The sequence below is a fragment of the Thermobia domestica genome, chromosome 18, assembly GCF_964235325.1.
Source record: "Thermobia domestica chromosome 18, izTheDome1.hap1.1, whole genome shotgun sequence".
NCBI classification, from domain to species: domain Eukaryota; kingdom Metazoa; phylum Arthropoda; class Insecta; order Zygentoma; family Lepismatidae; genus Thermobia; species Thermobia domestica.
In genome coordinates, this window is record NC_137471.1 from 52,264,924 (window position 1) to 52,284,594 (window position 19,671).

At 37.5% G+C, this 19,671-nt stretch overlaps 1 protein-coding gene across 2 annotated transcripts in view; it reads left to right on the forward strand.

Moving 5' to 3' along the window:
* Nucleotides 1-18,939, forward strand: part of tud (tudor domain containing protein) — a 67,248-nt gene extending 48,309 nt beyond the window's left edge. For both annotated transcript variants that reach the window (XM_081746400.1, XM_081746401.1), the window contains 3 exons: nucleotides 4,191-4,355; nucleotides 9,020-9,183; nucleotides 13,845-18,939. In XM_081746400.1, coding sequence (XP_081602526.1) covers nucleotides 4,191-4,355; nucleotides 9,020-9,183; nucleotides 13,845-18,213 — 4,698 coding nt within the window. In that variant the 3' untranslated portion in view covers nucleotides 18,214-18,939. The remainder of the gene's footprint in view (nucleotides 1-4,190; nucleotides 4,356-9,019; nucleotides 9,184-13,844) is intronic.
* Nucleotides 18,940-19,671: the final 732 nt, after the last annotated feature.

A 19,671-nucleotide genomic window follows, 5' to 3' on the forward strand; every position in this document is an offset into this window, starting at 1 on the left:
TTAAAATAGAACTTGAAGAGTCAGCTAATAATAGAACAGAAGTAAGAGTTACAGGTTACTTCATTATTATTATTATTATTATTATTATTATTATTATTATTATTATTATTATTATTATTATTATTATTATTGTTATTATTATTATTACGTGTACTTTAAATTATTGTAGTTCAAAAAGTGTCTATTTTCAAGATAAAATTGTCAACGTAATTGATGTTGTTGTTGTTGATTTTAGTTTAGCGTCCCGTTCAGCAGCGAGGCTATATGAGACGTGGACCTACTGATTAATGTGGAATCCGAACCACATGATCAACGTAATTGAGATAAAGTAATACTAACAGTAAGTAAAATATAAATATAAAGGGAAACCATCTATAATATGTAAGTATTGTGGCATAAAAACTTTTATTTTATTTATTTATTTTTTTAAATATCAAAAGACTCAATATATTTCAATTAAAAATTTTCTTGTAGGCCTTACATCTGGAGAGCTATACATAGTGTAGCCATACCCAGACTAGCAGTAACTTAGTATGATGTGCTTATTCCGTAGAAAACACGAAAACTCGATTTAGGGGGATTCAAAAATTTTGTGGCTTCTAATCCAAAAACTAATTACTGTATTGGCCAAGATCGCAATCTTTTGATCCATTTTTGGTTTTCCTAACATTCTTGTTCTCTCCTTATATTTACATTTTTCTTAGAACTTGTATTCCTGATTCTGCTGGCAGTGGTAACGAAATACTTGTGTTGAAACTTTTTAAGATGCACGTAGTTCGTTATAAATTGACTGATTTTCAGTACTTAATGCAATAAAACACATTTGATTATTTATTTTGCATTTTAGGAATAGAACTAAAGTATAATTGTTTAGGAGATAAGAGACATATCTATATTTGAGATCGGCACTTTCTTGACAAATCGCTTGCTACGTACTTACGTGCACATATCGACAATTTGGAAGGTTATATGATTTAAAGTACTGTACAAAACGTACTAGTCCTATTCTTTTGTAATGGGAGTTTATTTACGTTGGTCTCTGTGCGATGTTTTTAAAATAAGAAGCAAATAGTAAATGTGTGAATTGTTTTCTTGGTAATAAGTAGCTACAGTATCTCGTGAAAGATTTTTGTTTCTAAAAATTGTAGAAAAGAGAGGTTGATTGTTTTTTCGCGTTACGTCGTTGTTCAACGTAGGATTATGAAGGATAAGACCTACTATTGAAATGGGCTCCGATTAAGGCTAATTTTAGACGGAAGCATTTCTCGTAGCAGATGTGCTACCAAAAATCTTGTATAATATTCTATGGCATCAAAAGTATATGGTGCTTTTACACGGTACCATTTTGATAAGCATCTTGTTGGACGTAGCAAACAAATCACTGGAGAAGTGCGCAATTTTAGCTCCGAAACTAAAGCGTGGGGTAGCTAAACCAAGAGTGGTTGTAACAATAGTTCTCGCCAATTATATTAAAAAACGAAAACCACAAAGAAGTGTGTGGGCAAAGAGTATCCCTACTCCAACTCATTTTTCTTTACTATAATTCAATTTCCCATACAAAACAAAGAGCATGGATATTTGGTACAAAATCTTTCACTTCCTTTTAACACCACGGCGCTGCAATCGGACCAGAAATGCTGAGGAAAATGCTACGAAATAGAGCAGAGTTCTATCTACAAGAAATGCCATGGCGTGGGAAATACTATAGGATTTGCTACTTTACACGGTAGGATATCGATGATACTATTTTTGCTATGATAAATGCTTCCGTCTAAAACTAGCCACACACAATTAAAATGCTCTCACTTGGCAGTTCCTTAGAATAGCAGGTCTTCACTACCACTGTCTTAGGACTAGATAACAGGACGCTATAGGGCTAAAACAAAATGAAATGACGAGCTATTTCCCAAAATTACTTATGGGAGCGACTTTTTAAAATCTTGGTAAGACAAAAGAAAAGTAACTTTTCTTTCCTTTGATTAATCCTTCCCTTCATAGAGAACAACGCCTGAAATTTAAGAAAATGTGTGTACGTTTGGCAGAAAAAGTAGGAAGATATATTAGGAGTAATTGAACATGTCATGATAGAAGAAAAAATTGCATCTTATAGAATTTAAATTAAATTAAGAATGTAGATGTGTGCATCATATCAAGAAGAATAAGCAACTAATAGAAACAAGGCTAGGTTCTACCAAAGAAGCTTTTTTTTACATTAGTTATAAAATTTCAGTTAGCTATAAAATAATACAGAAGTTAAAATACAGATATAAAGAAAAAGAGAATCGGTTGACGAAATTATACTATATACAAATATAATAATCCAGTCCGATTAGGATTCCCAAAACACACAAGAGGTAAGGGTTATTTAATATTAAAATATGTCAGATTGTATCTGTTAAAGTCAAGAAATTAATGAATATATGATTAGAACAAAACAAAACAAGCAAAAAAAAAAAATATATAAGCAAAATGGATTTTAAGGAGTTAGGGAAAAAGTTAGTGTATCAAAATGTAGAAAACAGATCGTTGATGATGATGGGTTCGTTGATCCCAAGATATAGACAATCAAAATCAGTTCCCCATGTATTCCTATAAAAGTCATTATGGACATCATCCTTGCTTGATAGACCAACCGTAGTGCTATTGAGATTAGCGGGTGAGTAGGATGATTAGGATACAAAATTACTGATTTCTTCGTGGAGTACAACGTTAAAATGAAACTAGAACACTTTCTACTGGACAAATTTAAAGACTTAAATATTTTCTGTTTCCAAGTATCCATTCATCTACTAAAGGCTTTGAGTGAGGAGGGGAAAATGCAAAGTTTAAATTTCAATTTTTAAGTTATGCACACTGTGATGCTGCTGCTTGTTATGATTACAAAAGAAACGCGCTGAAGATTCTAAATAAAGACTTAAAAACTTAGCTAAGAGTGTAGAGAAAGTAGACGAAACTAGCATGTAGAGGCTCGAGTTTTTCGCAATGCACGATAAAACGAAATGCGTCAGAATTAAGTAATTTTCAGTTTCTTGACGTTTTATGATATTCTGTCTGCATTTTCATTGGTTTCCATTGCGCGACAAAACGCGAAACTGACTGCTTTGCGCGAAATTTTAAAAATATGTTTTCATTAATTTAAAAACGCCAGTTTTCCGCTGACGGAACGGTAGAACGTGGCATGAACGGTGCATTTTGGGTGATTCGGACACGCAATAGAGAACATGTTGCACGTTAGCTTTCACCATCGCGGCTGAATGGGGAGGTGCCGTTTATATTAGCTTACCAATGGCATGGACTGGGTGATAAGTGACAAACGTATAACAATGAAGGAGGAAAATGTGGAAACATGTAACATGCTTATGTTTAATGCTTAAATGTAACTTCTGCCTATGTGTTTTCAGAAGACAGCAAAACTTTCCCACTGATAGTAAGTTTAGTTATTGATAATTTCCTTCAATTTGATTAAAAAAAGATAATTTTCTATAAACGATACTTACAATGTCAAGTGAAATTTTCAGTGTGTTTTGTTTTTAGGTAGTTAATGGTTTATTTCTGTAGTGATCTATGAATAAAAGGAGCAATTACAAAAATATCAGGGAATATCTTTTCCATAAGAGCTACAAAATGCGAAAGTTTATTTGGAAAGTGCGTCAAAGCGCGAAATATGAAAAACGAAACGCGAAATTTTCAAATTCTTAGTGCGAAAAACTCGTGCCCCTAAGCATGAGTATTGAAGAGGTCAGGTTATGTCGCTGTTGGCCATATTTATTTTATCTATCTAACCTAGGTTTTGTTGTGCTAGGCTATCATCTTCTCTGCTGTTTGTGTGCAAACGAGTTTCAGCCATTTAATTCTGACTGTCTTGTTTCCATCTCGCTTGTAAGAATATTGGTAAGGGGCACGGTGGCACAGTTGAGAACGCTTATCTCTGGTGCGTGGAATCGCTTGTTCGATCCCCAGCTAAGTTCGTGGTGGACAACATCGTGTTCGTGGGTTTTCTCAGGATGCTGCCGTTTCTCCCACTTCTCATTCCACCGTTATCATTCACTTACTTTAATCATCCGCCCTCCTTAGCCTAAAGGGCATAATCGTGAGACGTTAAACTGAAAGATTTCATTTCATTTTATAAGAACAGTGGACGCTTAACATGAGACATTCTTTTAGTGATAAGTGTATTTTGAAATTTTCAGAAGACTGCATATCCAGCTGAACAAGTAGCAGTAGGCCTTCGTGGTATGTCAACACTTGATGATACTCAGTGGTATAGATGCGAAGTTGTAGGTTGTGCAGAAACAACAGGAGTGTATGTGAAATTCGTAGATTATGGAGATGGTGAAGAAGTACCGCTCGACAAGGTATGTATTCGTATTACATGACTGCGTAAATACTCCCATAAGTTCCCAGCAACAGAAAATTAAGCTTCTTTGTATATAAAAGTTAATAGATAGAAATAATGCCAAGTGATAATCTTGTCTTTTCACACTGTTTGTCCGAAGTCTACAAAGCGATGAATATTACAAAAGTCCATAGGACTACAATTAAGGAATATTATAGTTAGTGAAGCTTCTTAGTAACTTTGATGTAGATGACTCAGAACTTAAGGAGCATTTAAGGTGTTGATGAAAGTTGCCTGTGAGTTGTAATGAAAATTTCGATTCAGTTGGACTTGCGCTCAGATTAGATCTTCCATAGTTATTCTTAATTATTTCTTACGCCTCTTTGTAGTTCATGGGAATTACAAGCTGAACAATTGAAATTTGAAAATTAAATAAGTAACTGGTTGGTTTCGGTGGAAAAGAATAACTAAGATTGTGCACTGTAAATTCTACAATGTTATAAGCATTTAACATGCGTAGTAGTTGACCTCACATCCACTCTAGCATATTCTTACTTATAGTTCTAAATGTAGTTGTAATGCGATTCTGGAGCTCACCTAAAGTGGTGGATAGTGGAAGCACATAAACAATCTTCACAGAGTCCCCAAAGTGGGAAAAAATCAACTGTTAGATCGGGAGGCCATGGGAAGGACACTAATGGACGGTTTCAGCACATCACCGAATTCTAGGGCGCGAGAATTCTGTATTCAGGCATCGACACACTTTAATGTGCCAGCGAGGCGGTGCACCATCACGTTGGAATATTAAGTTATTGGAAACAACCACAAATGTAGCATATCGAGGATGACATATCCCACATATTGTTTTCCGCGAAGAAAAGCGGACAGTACATCTTTGATTTAGACATTGCAGCATATACATTCGCTTTTAGGGAATCTCGTTCATGTTGTGCTGTCGAGTGCGATTGTTCAGTATCTCAGACACGAATATTATGACGATTAACTGTATCACTCAGGTTAAGGAAACCTTTGTTTTCCATAGCGTTTCGTATACAATTACAAAATTAATATTGTTACAGAATTTATATTGTTTGACAAGATCGTCCGGTTGTAACATTTGCAATAACTGTGTGCAATATGGTTCCAGTTGCAGTCGGGTTCGCAAAATCTTCCGAGTTGATTGCAGAGTACCAAGTTCTCGACTGGCGCGCCTTGCTCATTTGTGTTCGGTATGTACGAGACTTGCTCTATTGCTTCATCAGAACTGCAATTATAGAGTCATAAAAAAGGCCACTAAACACGAAAGTATTTCACAATTCATTTCATTATAAATGGAACGTGAAATACTTTCATATTTATTGGATTTCTTTGGTTTTTACGAGGGGCTTAAATAGGCATCCGGTATACCAGTACTTCAAATGAGAAGCGAAATGAAAAGAGAAAGACCAGTGTAGTTTTCTGTGTTTTCGGCGCCGAAGAATGCCGTTACTGTTCCAGTGATCTACTGTACGCACTTCTGCATTTTACTAACCATATCCAAGCCCTATTCATGCTTCATGATATATCGGCTAGGTTCAATATAGTTTGAACTTGTTTCCTCTGCTGCCAATGAGCGTTTTCTTCAAGCGACCTTTTTTATATTACACACTCAGAAACAAGCATAGGATGACCCGAAACTTGAAGGTCTGGAGGATGACCCACTAGCAACAAACGGACAAAGGGAAGGAAAGACAGAGTGGAAAACTGCTTAGTAACCCAAAGTCGAGACATTTTGTTTCTTGCAGCAACCGACCCTTCAAAAAAAAGTTTCTTGAAATGAGTCATATTTTTTTTTTCAGCTTGTTTTTTCGTTTTAGCTTCCGTGGTACTAATAAAAGATTCAAAGATGCATCGCAATTTGTGATACATTTTTCAGTTTGTATTGCATTTCTATGTTTCTGCATCGCAAATATATATTGAGTTCCACAACTGATATTACGTGAGAGTAAAACCTTATGCATCGTTTTCGAGAGAATGGAGAAAAATCAATTAATTTGTAAACCTAAAATTTTGCTGTTGTACGAGAACCATGCCATCAATTGAGATGAAAGTGGTAGTGAAGAATACCCTCATTATCTCGTCATTATGACACTACAGGGTTCCCACTGGTCAGGGAAACTAGTGCAGGTCAGGGAACTCAGGTGAAAAAACTGGAAATCAGAGAAATATTATAAAATATATTTTTATAACATTAATTAGACACCAATTTCAGCTTAGCCAACCATTAATGATCACAGTATGGAACGTTGCTCAGATTTTTATGGGTGGTAAGTGGAATGTACGTATGAGCAATTGATTATTATTTGTCTCTATAGAGTAAATGTTCTCATGTATAAATAGTTACTGTTGTTATTTATTCCTTATTTATATGTCAACGTCATCCGACACCTGTCATAAAAGTCAGGGAATTTCCTGCCAAAGGTCAGGGAGAAGTCAGGGAAATAGATTTCTGCAGATCAATATGAACCCTGCACTAGCAAGAGTATGTATATAATCAATGAGATACACCTTAAAGTATTGTAATTCTTAAATTTTGATTTGTGTTGATGTAAAATATTGGAAAATAAGTATATCAGTCAATGGATCACACCGAACTGTACAAACTGACATGATGAAGGTAGTGTCATGCATGGTTTTCGAGAAAATCGAAAAAAGAAAGAAAAGAAAAACTTTCGTGACTAAAAACATATCGTTTGTTACCAATAATAATTGGCAGTATGTGTTTTGGTGGAAGAAGATATTCACTTAACGCGTGCTGGTTTTTTTTTTTTTTTTTTTTTTTTTTTTTTTTTTTTTTTTTTTTTTTTTGGTATCGCATCGCAGTTTGCTACACAGAATCATAAAAACGAAATGCAAACAAAAGATAACATTGTAAAATGCGATGCTTGCATATATAATCATAATTTAGTACCAGAGTGATATATTTCTGTAACTATAAACGTATATTGTCATTCCTTCGTGAGATAATCTCATATAAAGTTCCGTGATAAATGTCCACTCGAAAAAGTAACGTTTCCCTTAAGTGCCTTTTGTGTTCTCAATAACACAGATCAATCTGTTACAGACTACACATCATACTAGTGAAGAGTTGACTTAAAATTGTCAACATAGAGGACATGTGTCCTTTGACATTTTATTTCGTATAGAAATGAAGCGCCTCAGTGTGCTTTTGAGATCAAGACCCCAGCTTACTTTTCAGAAACTAAATTACTAGGAAACACCTGAAACTTTAGCTTTCCTACCTGGGCTGTTACTAAAGGAATGATAAATGACACAGCTAGTTGTTTCATAACATTGGCCAGAAATATTCTTTCTACTGGAAAGCTGAATCAAGCAAACATGTCTCCTTGGAAATCAGAAAAGTCGCCCATTTTATACCATCACCATCTGCCCAGTTCATTGCACACTGCAGTTCTACTGCTCCTAACGCAGTATGGCCTTAGCACACTACTATCGACAGTCCGAAACTGTGGTCGCCCCTGACCGTTGCCAACCCAAGTATCTTACCTATTTTCAACTCTAGATGTTTTCGTTAAATTGTTAAGTAAAATATATGTAAGTAAAAGTGTATAGCTGCAAAATAATTCATTTTTATGGTTGAGCTACAAATAGTTCAAATCTACTACTTTTGGAGCAGAACCTCGCTGCTTCTGGCAACACTGCTATAATCCCAATCTTCGTTAAGATACGTGTTTCAATGAAAGTGTAATGACAAAGATACTTTATTTTTGGCATAAAGTTTGAAACACCCTACCCCCTCTTGATATTTGTTTCATACAAAATTTCAGTTTTTGTATTTATTTATTTATTTATTTATTATTTTGAAATTTTAAAAAAGTGTTTCAAGATAAATGGCACCTCATATAAACAATATGTTTGGTGGGCAAACTCCGGAATATTATTCTTTATATCAAATTAAAAGAAAATGTTTTAACAAACATGGGTCTAAAAACGCTGAAAGAAGTTATAATCTGTTGAAAATGCGAAACATCACGTTTTAAAATATCTTGACTTGAAAACTGGGACCTATCGTAAGAAGTTTAAGGAATTACACAAGAACTAACATGTGCTCTATCTAAATATCCAGTTGTTACAGTCCTCAGGTGCCAGCGAAATGAATTGTATAAAGGAGTTGTGGTACAACGATACGCTTTTAAGTACTAATTGAATACTCATTATGCGGGTACCAGAAGATTATGAAACTCGTAGTCCTTGTGTAATTCCTTGAACCGCAGGCGATTTCACACTGGGACGTTTCAAAACGTTGTTTCGCATTTTTGTCTGTTTATAACTGAAATGAAGTGTTCTTCGACCAAGTTTATTTGAACTTTTTTTTTCATTCATTCATTCATTCGTTTGATATGAAGCATCACCTCGAGTTCGGTCATGAATTTCTAAACTGGGTATACGACACACCTAAATCCTTGATCGTTGTAAATCGATAGTGAAAGGTGCATTATTGGAGGGAAGTCTACCAAGGATTTTTATTTTTATTTATTTATCCATCCATTCATTCATTTATTTTTAAATAAGTGAGGTTTTGCACTTTGATTTACTTCGTAAGGTGTTGTAATTTTAAATTTAAACTTTCTTACGTCGATTGTGAGAATAAATGTTCATTTTATTTTATTTTATTTTGCACAGGTGCTCATAATGCCTTCAAATATCGCAGCTTATCCTAACCAGGCAACGGAGTGTAGTCTTCTTGGAGCAGACAGTATGACCTCTCTCGAACTTGATGAAAGATTCAAAAATAGTTTGGAAGACAAGGATGTCATCATTAGTATCGAAGAAGTTAACAATGGGAGGTAAGCGAAAATATATCATTGTTTAACGGTTCAAGTAAGTTATATTAAGACGGAGGCTAAGGTGATAAAGCGCAAAACTCTGGTGTTAAGGGTCCGCAGTTCACTTCCAGGCTATTGAGTGTTCGATGCACAACAGGGCATCCATAAGTGTTTCCGTTTTCATCCCTTCCTAACATTCCTTCAGTTGTTTCATTGACTTGTATTACCATAGGATCTACTTTTGTGTTAATTCTCATAGAAATACTTTTCATAACGCGCGTTTTACTATTACAAATATTTAGAAATTAACAATAGGTTCACCAATTCAAGAATGAAGAGAATCATTATCCACTTAAGACTCACTTTATCATTTCAACACTTGCAGATGTCTTTATCAGTAATTCATAGCTCTGTTCTTTACATACCTAAAAACTTCTTTATGTCCTGAGGGAGTTAATGACATGAATAATCGAAGAAACAAATATGCAGTATATACAGAATAGCTGTGATCAATTTTTGCACTTAAACCCACTTTTTGAAAATTGTCTGCGCTTGCCTCATTCAGCCAGAAGAATATGGAAAACCATTGAATGAACACCAAAGCAGTCAGGGAAAATATTTTACAAAAATCTGCGGAAACCTTGCATAAATTAGTTTGGATTTCAATTTCATAATGACTGATAGGTTTTCCATCTTCATAAATAAATTCCTTACACATTACTCTTTCTTCCCGAATTAACAGATTTTACCTGTGCATTTTAATAAATATGTCCCCTATTCTTACACTGCTGCATATCTTGTATAATAGAGCTGCCTAGTAGCAAATCACGGACAAGCTCTTCTTGATGGAATGGAAATGATGTGTATCACTTCGCAAGTATTGTACTTTAAAAATTTAATATCGAATTTCTCGTGACTATGTAGATAGCGTACGCTCCTTTGATGTGAGAGACCCGGGTTCGATTCCCGGCGGGAGATCATGTGGTTTGGATCCCATGTTAAGCTGTAGGTCCACGTCTCATGTAGTCTTGCTGCTGAACGGCACGCTATATTCAAATCCAATCCAAAACTTGTATCATGTCTGCTCCAATAAAAATGTAAAAATTATAAAGCACTAACCAACTGTGTATAAAGTGAGTTAGTTTTCATAATTCGCTAAATGTATGTAAATGAGGTCGCAAATAAAACTACACTGTTCGCCATTAAAAAGCTTAGAAGGAGAAGAGGTAGAAATTCGAAACTTGCAAGCAGATAGGTAATGTAAGAAAAGAAAATGATCACATGTACAGGTTGATGATGTGACATGCCTAGCAGGGTTGCAGAACCTCCAGGAACTAGTAGCGTTTCGAGCCTCCACGGACGGTCAGAACTGCTGCATCACGATGAGGAATGGAGAGAATGAGCCTGTCGATGTCTGCTTGAGGTATGGCATCTCAAGCGGCTTCTACTCAGCGCCAAAGCTCCTGAACATTAGATGGAAGAAACCTGTGTTGAGTCAGCCGGTGACCTCAGACATGCTCAATTGGCAAGGGCGAACATGCGTGCCACGGAAGCAGGGGCACGTGGTTAGCTTCCAGGAATGCAAGAACATTCCTTCCAACATGGGCTCGCGCGTTATTCTTTTGGAAAGTGACATCAAGCAGTCCTGGATTACTGGGACAGCAACAGAGGTGAGCACTTCTGTGACTTACCGTTGACTGTTCAATGTTCCTGGAATGCATAAGAGACACGAACGAACACCTAAGCGACGGCATCCTATACCATGATGCCCTGGAAAGGGCCTGTGTGACGATGCATGACGCAGGCGTCGTGAAGCATAGTGTCAGTATACGTCCGTGGTGATGCTGTAGACAGAAGCGGGATTCATGGGAGAAAAGTACGGCATTCCATTCCTTAATCCACGCACGATGGTGTTCGGACCATGTCTGGTTTGCACGTCTATGTTGTACCTGCAGAGGAATCCGCACCAATGGGTGGCGAGAACAAACTCCCCGCTCCACCAAACGACGAAGTACGATTCGTGGGGACGCTGGACGTTATAAAATTGCCGTAGTTCAGCACCAGTCGTCTTGATGTGGCCGTACGGTCTGTTAGGCTATGCGTACCAGGCGTCTGTCGTCATGGTCCGTCGTCTAACGCGGACATTGGAAACCTCTTCGTCGCTCTATTGTGTGCCTTCCTGTACCCACTTTTGCTTACGTGCCACGGTAGATGCATTCCGTTCTACTCTGGCACCGATCTCTCGGTAAGATAAACTACAATCACGGTATGCAACATTACGATCGGGACATACAACTACACGCAGTTCGTATGCCCCGATTGAACTGCGAAACATGTTGGAAGCTCTGCCGTATTCAACGACGTGACATTGCAGACCGTTTCTGACACACTAAATTCACGACCACGCACGTTCACCGTTCTTCAGCGCCTCTGGTTTGCTATAGGTACCTCTTCCCAGATGGCAGGGCAGGCGTACGTGAACCACAACGGCCTTAGCACCTAATCATTTCCTTCTACAGTCTTCCCTACACTGCAAATTTCGTGCTTTTCCAATAAGTCCTTCTGGATGTTGCAATTTTAATGGTGAGCAGTTTATTTCAGGAGCAGAAGTAAATATGTAAACATACCTCAACGCATTATTTATTCAACGGTTTATTTAAACGCATATGTGCTAGTATAAATTCACAAAGTTCAAAAATTAGTATCATCGGTAAACTTCCGTTGGTAGCATTATTTTCGCGAGAGAATATAGACAGAATGGAGAAAAATTTTGTCACAGCCATTTGTATGTTGTATAATATTCACTGTATATTGTTTTGATGGTATAAAATAATGATATTCGATTATTACTTCTTTGTGTATTTTCAGGTTATTTGACTGTGCCATGAACAATGGTCAAATATTTGAATCCAAATGGTGCAATTCGCTGAGTGGAAGTGATGTGCAAAAGGTTGCCCACGATAAAAATAGTCGACTTTGAACCACTTGCCCGGCCAGAGTAATTCCCTTTCTCCATCACTGGTTATGTTTGATGTGACGGCCACGGGCCAGAACGATCGCCCGGCAGCGTAGTTTCTACTGTAGCAAACTTTTGCTTAGAATGGAAATGTAAATGCGTTACCATACCGATTTGGCAAATATCCGAAGACGTTGCATAATACGGCGATGGCGTCGAGCAAGTGCCTGTTTTGAGGAGTCCAGATTATAGTAGTATATTGGTGGAGCGTCGGGAAAATTTACACGGGTGGACGAAAATTGGATCATCTAAATTCCCGTCTCTTTTGCCTTCCTTCCGGGATGATCGAGTGGTATCGTAGGAAGCCTTGTAAATATGGGGCCGCGGTGGCTCAGTGGTAGAGCGTTCACCTCTGGTGCATGGGGTCCCGGGTTCAAACCCTGCTCCCGCCAAGTGAACTTTGTGGTGGACAAACACCGTGTGCGTGGGTTTTCTCGGGGTTCTCCCGTTTCCTCCCACTTCCTTCATTCCACCATTTCATTCATTTCTCATAATCACCGTCTCCTTTAGCCTAACCGGCATAACCGTGGGACGTAAAACTCAAAGATTTCATTTCATTTCCTTGTAAATATGGATACATCAATACATTTACTGTCTCATCACCATTATGTGTCATAAAGAGGATCCATGACGTTCTGGAAGTAAGCTGCGTTGACTTTGGTGTTGAAAGGTACTTTGACAAGTGACGGCGTTCCCCGATTCAGATACCTCCCCATCACCAGAAATCCCTTGGAAAGTTTTTTTCTTGCACTGCAGCAGTCAGAATGGCTCTTGTGGTCTGTTTGACGGTAGAAAATTGATCGAACTTCGTTAATATCATCTAGATAGAGCCACCCCTCACCCAGAGTACACACCCATTTTCACTTATCCCCTGCAAGGATGTTTCATACAGCTTTCTGGCGTTTATCAATCTCTCCTGCATGTGGTGCTCTATGAGGCTCTGTCAGCGTGCTTTGTGATGCGCTTCGAATGTGATGTTCTGGATCATGATGAGAAAATATGCCTTTTGAGATACTGTGTCCCATAACCAAACTTCTCGGTGTCGGCTGATTGCTCTCGTAATGATGTGCACTCTGTTGGGGATGCGAGCGGGCTGGGGCCGTGTTCTGTTTCCGGTCGACCACGTACCACGGAGGCCTGTTGGGCACATCGTTGGATGATGAAATCCGCACCAGCTTTGCTAACAATTACTCTCTTCTTTGTACCGCTTCACTGTTGCAGAGTAGCTATAATGGATGTCGGGAAGTTCACAAATGAACCCCTCCCACAAAAGCTGTCACCTTTATTTTCATCGTTCCACGGATCGTTCTCAACTGAAACTGTTTTTAATACAGTACTCAGTGTACCCATCAGTGTGTCAAGATACAACGGTTAAGTGCGTTTGGAAGTGTCAGTGAAAGTAGATTTTTATCATGGGCAACCTTCTGTAGATACTTTTGTGCTTACGGTCACTTTACGTGTACATAAAATGTATTTAAAATTTTGGAAAAGTAAATATTTAACAAAAAAAAAAAAAAAAATTAAAAAAATACTGGTTTGCTTTATTCTGTAATTCCTCACAACTGTGTTAATGCTGCTTGTAATTCACCCAATATACATATTTCTTTTGTGGATTGTGTGAATACTACTTCTTTGATGGCCTACATGCTTTCTTGTTTATTTCTAGGCTTGTAGTGACGCTTTTCGATGAGGAGGGAAAGAATTTCAACAGTGAACTAGGCTTATTGCAGAACGAACAACAGAATGCGTTGAGACCTTTAGTTCTACCAATGCCTATTCATGGGAAAACCAAAGTTTGGGTCTCCCACATTGAGTCTCCAGAAGCCATTTGGATACAAAATGCAAAGAACGCAGATACTTTAAGTGAAATGTTAGAACAACTGTACAGTTTTTACGAAAATAATGAAACTGTCCCAACTTTAAATGTTAATCAGTTTTGTGCAGCTAAATCTGTTGCTGATAGCCAGTGGTATAGAGCCATTGTACATGACATTAACGATGATGGAGTTACAGTTTTGTATATAGATTACGGAAATACAGAGTTGGTTCCTGCAGATAATATAAGAGAACTTGATGGGTCGTTCACATCAAATTCCCGGATGGCTAGATGTGTTTCTCTTGGTGTAGTTTCAGAGCCGGTAGATACATGGTCGGAAGATATTGTTCTCAGCTTGAATGAAACACTGAATGAGAAAGAATTTACTGCTTTATTTTGTCAGATTGACGGGAAATTCGTGGTTGATCTTTCAAATGAGGAGGGAAATGTTCGTGATAAACTTGTTACAATGGGCCTTTCTAATAAACTGCAGTTCCCCTTTTTAAGCGAGAAACCTGCAGATTCAATCGAAATAGCGTCCTCTGAAAAGTTGGTGTTTTTGAGTCACATCGAATCGCCAGACAAGTTCTTTGTACAGTTCACAAAAGATTCAGCAGCGCTTGAGGAACTACAAGATCGACTTCAAAATGCGCAATTTGAGGAAGTTAGTGATGAGATTAATACAGAAATGATATACGTTGCACAGTATTCAGTAGATCAACAGTGGTACCGCGCATCAGTTTCGCGGGTCTCGGATGCGTATGAAGTTAAGTTTATTGATTATGGAAATACCGATGTTGTGGAAAAGGAGTCAATCAAACTATTGCCTGCAGAATACTCACAGATTCCGCCCTATTCTATGCAATGCTCATTAAATGCTTCACCTGTAAATGGAGAATGGTCTGAAGAAGCTGTTGCTAGATTTGAGGAAATAGTGACTGCATCGGAAAATCCTGTGGAAATCATGTTCTGTGGTGACGGCGATAACTTCGAGAAATTAGTTGATATTTGTGTAAATGGTGTTAGCGTATTAAATAAATTAGTTGAAGAGGGATATTGTGTTACAAAAGAAGTAATCTTGTCAGAAAATAAGAGTGCAACAGTTCAGCCTGAAAGTGAGGGAGAGCTGGTAGAGGTAGTTGTTAGTTTCCTTGAATCTCCAGCGAAGTTTTGGATTCAGTTCGAACAGCAAAGATTATTATTAGATGAGGTAATGGAGAGCCTTTGTGCAGCTGAGACTTTCGACGCAAGTGTACCTGAAGTCGGTTCTGTTTGTGCCGCTTTGTATCCCGAAGATGGAGCTTGGTATCGTGCGAAACTTGAGAAAGTGACAGAGTCCGAAATAGAAGTTCACTTTATTGATTATGGTAATTCATCACTTATTCAAATGGAAAGTATAAGAACACTTCCAGAGAACTTGAGTGAAATACCTCCACTAGCGAAACAGGCAGCTTTGCCTAATATAGACCCTGCAGTCACGTGGCCTGAAGATGAAGTGGAGAAATTTCGAGAACTTGTTGGAGAAGGTGAAAAAGTTCTTCTAGCAAATATTGTCAGCCGAAACGATAGTGATAATACACTAGTTGTAAGTTTGGTGGAAGGCACTGAGAAGATAGAAGAGTATTTTGTGACGTATATGAAGGTACAAACTGAAGATATTGTGAGCCAGTCGGAAGAAGCAGCTGGTGTAACCGAAGATCTTTCTCAAAGCCAATTACAGCCTGAAGATGGTGTTTCACAGGTTAAATTGGAAGATACTCCACAGAGCCAATTGGAGACTGTGGAAGATACCCCACAGAGTGAGTTGGAAACAGTGGAAGATACTGCACAGAGTCAATTGGAGACTGAAACCTATTCAGAAGAAGCAGCACCAATGCCTGAAGTTGTTTCACATGGTAAATTAGAAGAGGAAGAAGAAGCTGCATTTGAGGATGCTTCACAAAACCAGCTAGAAAGTGAAGCCATTGTTTCAGAAGATAAATTTTTAGAAAACGTCGAATCACAAAGTCCACCAGAAATTGATAATTTTTCACAGAATAAAATTGAAGAAACTGCTGCTGTGTTTGAAGACGAAGTTAATGGGGATGAATATTTTAATGAAGAAGTACAAGTAATAACTGAAGTAGGTGAAAGAAAAGCAGAGCCTGAAAGTCATGGAGCAGAGGAAGCTGACGTCACTCATTTGATGGAAGATACACAACAACCTGAAGAAGAGTACAAAGAGCAAATTGAAATAGTGGAAGAGATGAAAAAGGATAATGACATCGAAAACCTTTCTACAGAACCGGCTGCAAAAGTGAACGGATTAGAAAATTTAGGAGACGAATCACAACCTAGTATGAAAGTAACCGTTACTTACGCAGTTTCACCATCAAAGTTCTGGATTCAGCTAGAAGATGAGAAGTGGCGACTAACAGAAGTCGTAGAAAAACTCAGAGAAGCTCCTACGTTTGAAATAAAGCAGCCAAAGGAAGGAGATATCTGCGCAGTTTTTTGTGCAGATGATGGTAAATGGTATAGGTGCCAAATTTCCATTATTACTGACTCTGGGATTGGAGTTCATTTGATAGATTACGGAAACTCTATAGTGGTGAATCAAGAAGACTTGAGAATATTACCAGATGGCCTGGAAGCCATCCATCCTTTAGCAAGACAATGCAAATTAGTAAATGATAAAATTGATTGGTCAGAAGATTCTGTTAAGATGTTTAAGGAGCTTGTTGATCATGGAAATAAGGTGCTCGTAGCTCACTTTCTAGATTTTGGCGATCCTGTTTCGGTAAGCTTAGTGGACGGTGATATAAAAATAGTAGATCAGCTCTTGAAGTGTCCGACGAACCCACAACTCAAACAAGAAAATGCTGTGGAACTTGAAGTGGAAGCAGCAAAGGAAATATTTTACGAATCCTTTGATGAAGAAGAAATATTTGAAACTGAAAGAACTGACCCTGAGGCGAAAGTACAAGATGGAACTGTAAGTAATGATGAAAATTACACCAATCTGGATGATGATATTGATGAATACGCAACCCTTGTAGAAGCTTGTGCGGGTGACCAAATTCTTATCAACGAGCTGCAAGAGCCATTCGAGCTTGAAGAAGATACGCCTGAAGGAGGTGATTCGAGACACAGCGTTGATGACTTGAAAGATGATACTTATTTGCCACCATATTTGAGTTTACCTCATATTGATCATGAAGGTAAGTTACCACCGATTGCTGTTCCCAAAGGTGTTGATATGGGCGTAATATTATTAAATATATCATCGCAGAAATTGTCTTTAAGGTTAGCCGAACAGGTTCCAACATGGAATGAAATGAGATCTGCTATTAATAGTCACTACGCCGATCCAAGACACCGCGTTCCTGTGCCTGTGAGCGATCTGGTATTAGGTAAGCTGTGTGCTGTAGAAGCAAGCGAAGGTAACCAGTGGTACAGGTGTATTATATGGAGTAAGCCTGATAACAGTAGTAATGTTGATGTATTTCTTGTTGATTCGGGTATGTTTATTAAAAGTAGTTCCAGTAAGTTGAAGATTCTTGATGAATCATTCTTAAGAGTACCTCCGTTAGCCATATGTTGTAAGCTTGGGGAAGAAATAAGCTCAGAATTTCAGCATGTTTTGGAGGTTCTATCTATGTCAGCAACGTCTGAACTTTGTTCAGTTAAATTTACAGAAGAAGGATCCCTTATTATGATAGATTTGAATCTTGTGAGAAATGTGGAAGGACAGCGAAACATAAAATTGTGTGTACCCGACTGGCTTCAGATGTTGTTCATAGAATCTAATGTAAATGACACAGATGAAGTTGTAGAGAGTGAAAATAAGGCTGTAAATGGAGACGACGCTAGCGGATCGTCATCGCCGTATGAAGAGACTTTAGTAACTCCACGCATTTCTGTTCCTTTGGATAACTTGGATGATGGTGCTTCGTATAACACAGCTTCCTCTGGGAGCCGTCCATCCACACCCAAAATAGTGCACTCGGAAAGGATTGTACCTGGTTGTATTAGTAGTGGATTATTAGTTACAGATGTGGAAGAGGAACGTAGTGTTACAGAAAATGTGATAATAGAGGATGAGCAGATTCCTTCTAAAGACAATGCTGCTGTAAGCGAAAATACAGCGTATGATGATAAAATAGTTCCTGGAGCAATCACAAGAGGTGAAGACAAGAAAACTTTAGATACGGTTAGTAGTCAAGGAGAGGACAATTAAGTAAAGCATTTTGAACAAATTAGAACATGATAAAAAAAAGAAATATAACAGAATAGAGTGAAAAAGAAACAATGTTTATTGTTTAAATATTCTTAAGTTTTCAAGTTTAAAGTGTGATATTTTTGTGATAAGCTGCTATCACAGTGTGGCACGATTTAATATATTCATTTGTCACAATGTGGCACACAAAGAAGAGGACATGGTTACATATAAAGATTATTTGTAGCTTTGGGGAACCTTAGTTTGTCCTTTAAAACAAAAACAAGTAGGGAAAAGTTTTAACAATACTATTTAGGAAATTCATTTCTTAAGTCTCTTGTTTTTCATTCATTTTTAGGTAAAACTTTCAAAGTTAATTCACTGTGTAGCATCTTTGTTTCCGTTTTAAAGTTTATTCGTTCAGTGAATGATATCTTTATATTATGTCACTTTATTTTGATGATTCCATAAATATAAACATATTTGAAGGGTTCAATATTGAAAGTAAAAATAATAGTTATTTACTAAGAAGGAATTAGTAAACACAATAATGGTGATCTCTTCGCTTGTGTGTTTCTTTCCGGTATTAAGGTTTAAAACAAAAATATTTTTATGTTCCTAAATACTCGTTGCTTTTCATGTCAAGAGAGCAGTTTGTTTTTCTTTTGTACTTTGTTTGGTAGCATTCTGTTGTGTGTATTTTTTTAAACAAAATTGCAAATAAATAAACGTTCGTTTGTTCTTTTTTTTCTGTATGTTAATTTCAGCGTTCTTGATTGTTTTAGATTACCTATTAAGGCTCTGCCTCATTTAAGAGGCCTCATCACGGCGAAATTGAAATACCGCTAATTTTACAGTAATTATGTGATATCTTCAAATAGATAAAAGATAATCGAAAATTGGAACAAGAGAAGCTCGCTAGACAATATTGTTTGACATGTGATACCGTTATCATGACTCAATATTATCTGCTTTCGATTTCCAGCCATTTAGAAAATCGGCATTTATTTTCGCGTTCCTAAATGGCGGCAAACGGGAAGCTACTACTAGTGGTAATTGTACCTCATGCAAAATAATATTGTTTAGGGAGCTCTTGTTACACATTTCGAATATTTTTTTATTTATTTGAAAATATCACGTAATTACTGTAAAGTTAGCGGTATTTTAATTTTGTACTGATTAGGCCTCTCAAAAACTAACTATACTGTTTGACTTGAGGCATTAAAATCAGGGTTGTTAACAACAACAGAACAAATTTTCCCAGAATAAAAAGAGAAGAAAAAACTATTCCGGGCGCGGAGCCGAAATTGATTTTGTGTGAAAGTCTGTTTTGGTTTTGTTACTAAAGCTGATATTCAAGTGGAAAAGGGGACCATGGTGGCTCAGTGGTAGAGCGTTCACCTCTGGTACGTGGGGTCTCTGGTTCGATCCCAGCTCGCGCCAAGTGGGACAGTGTGTGGACAAACACTGTGTGCGTGA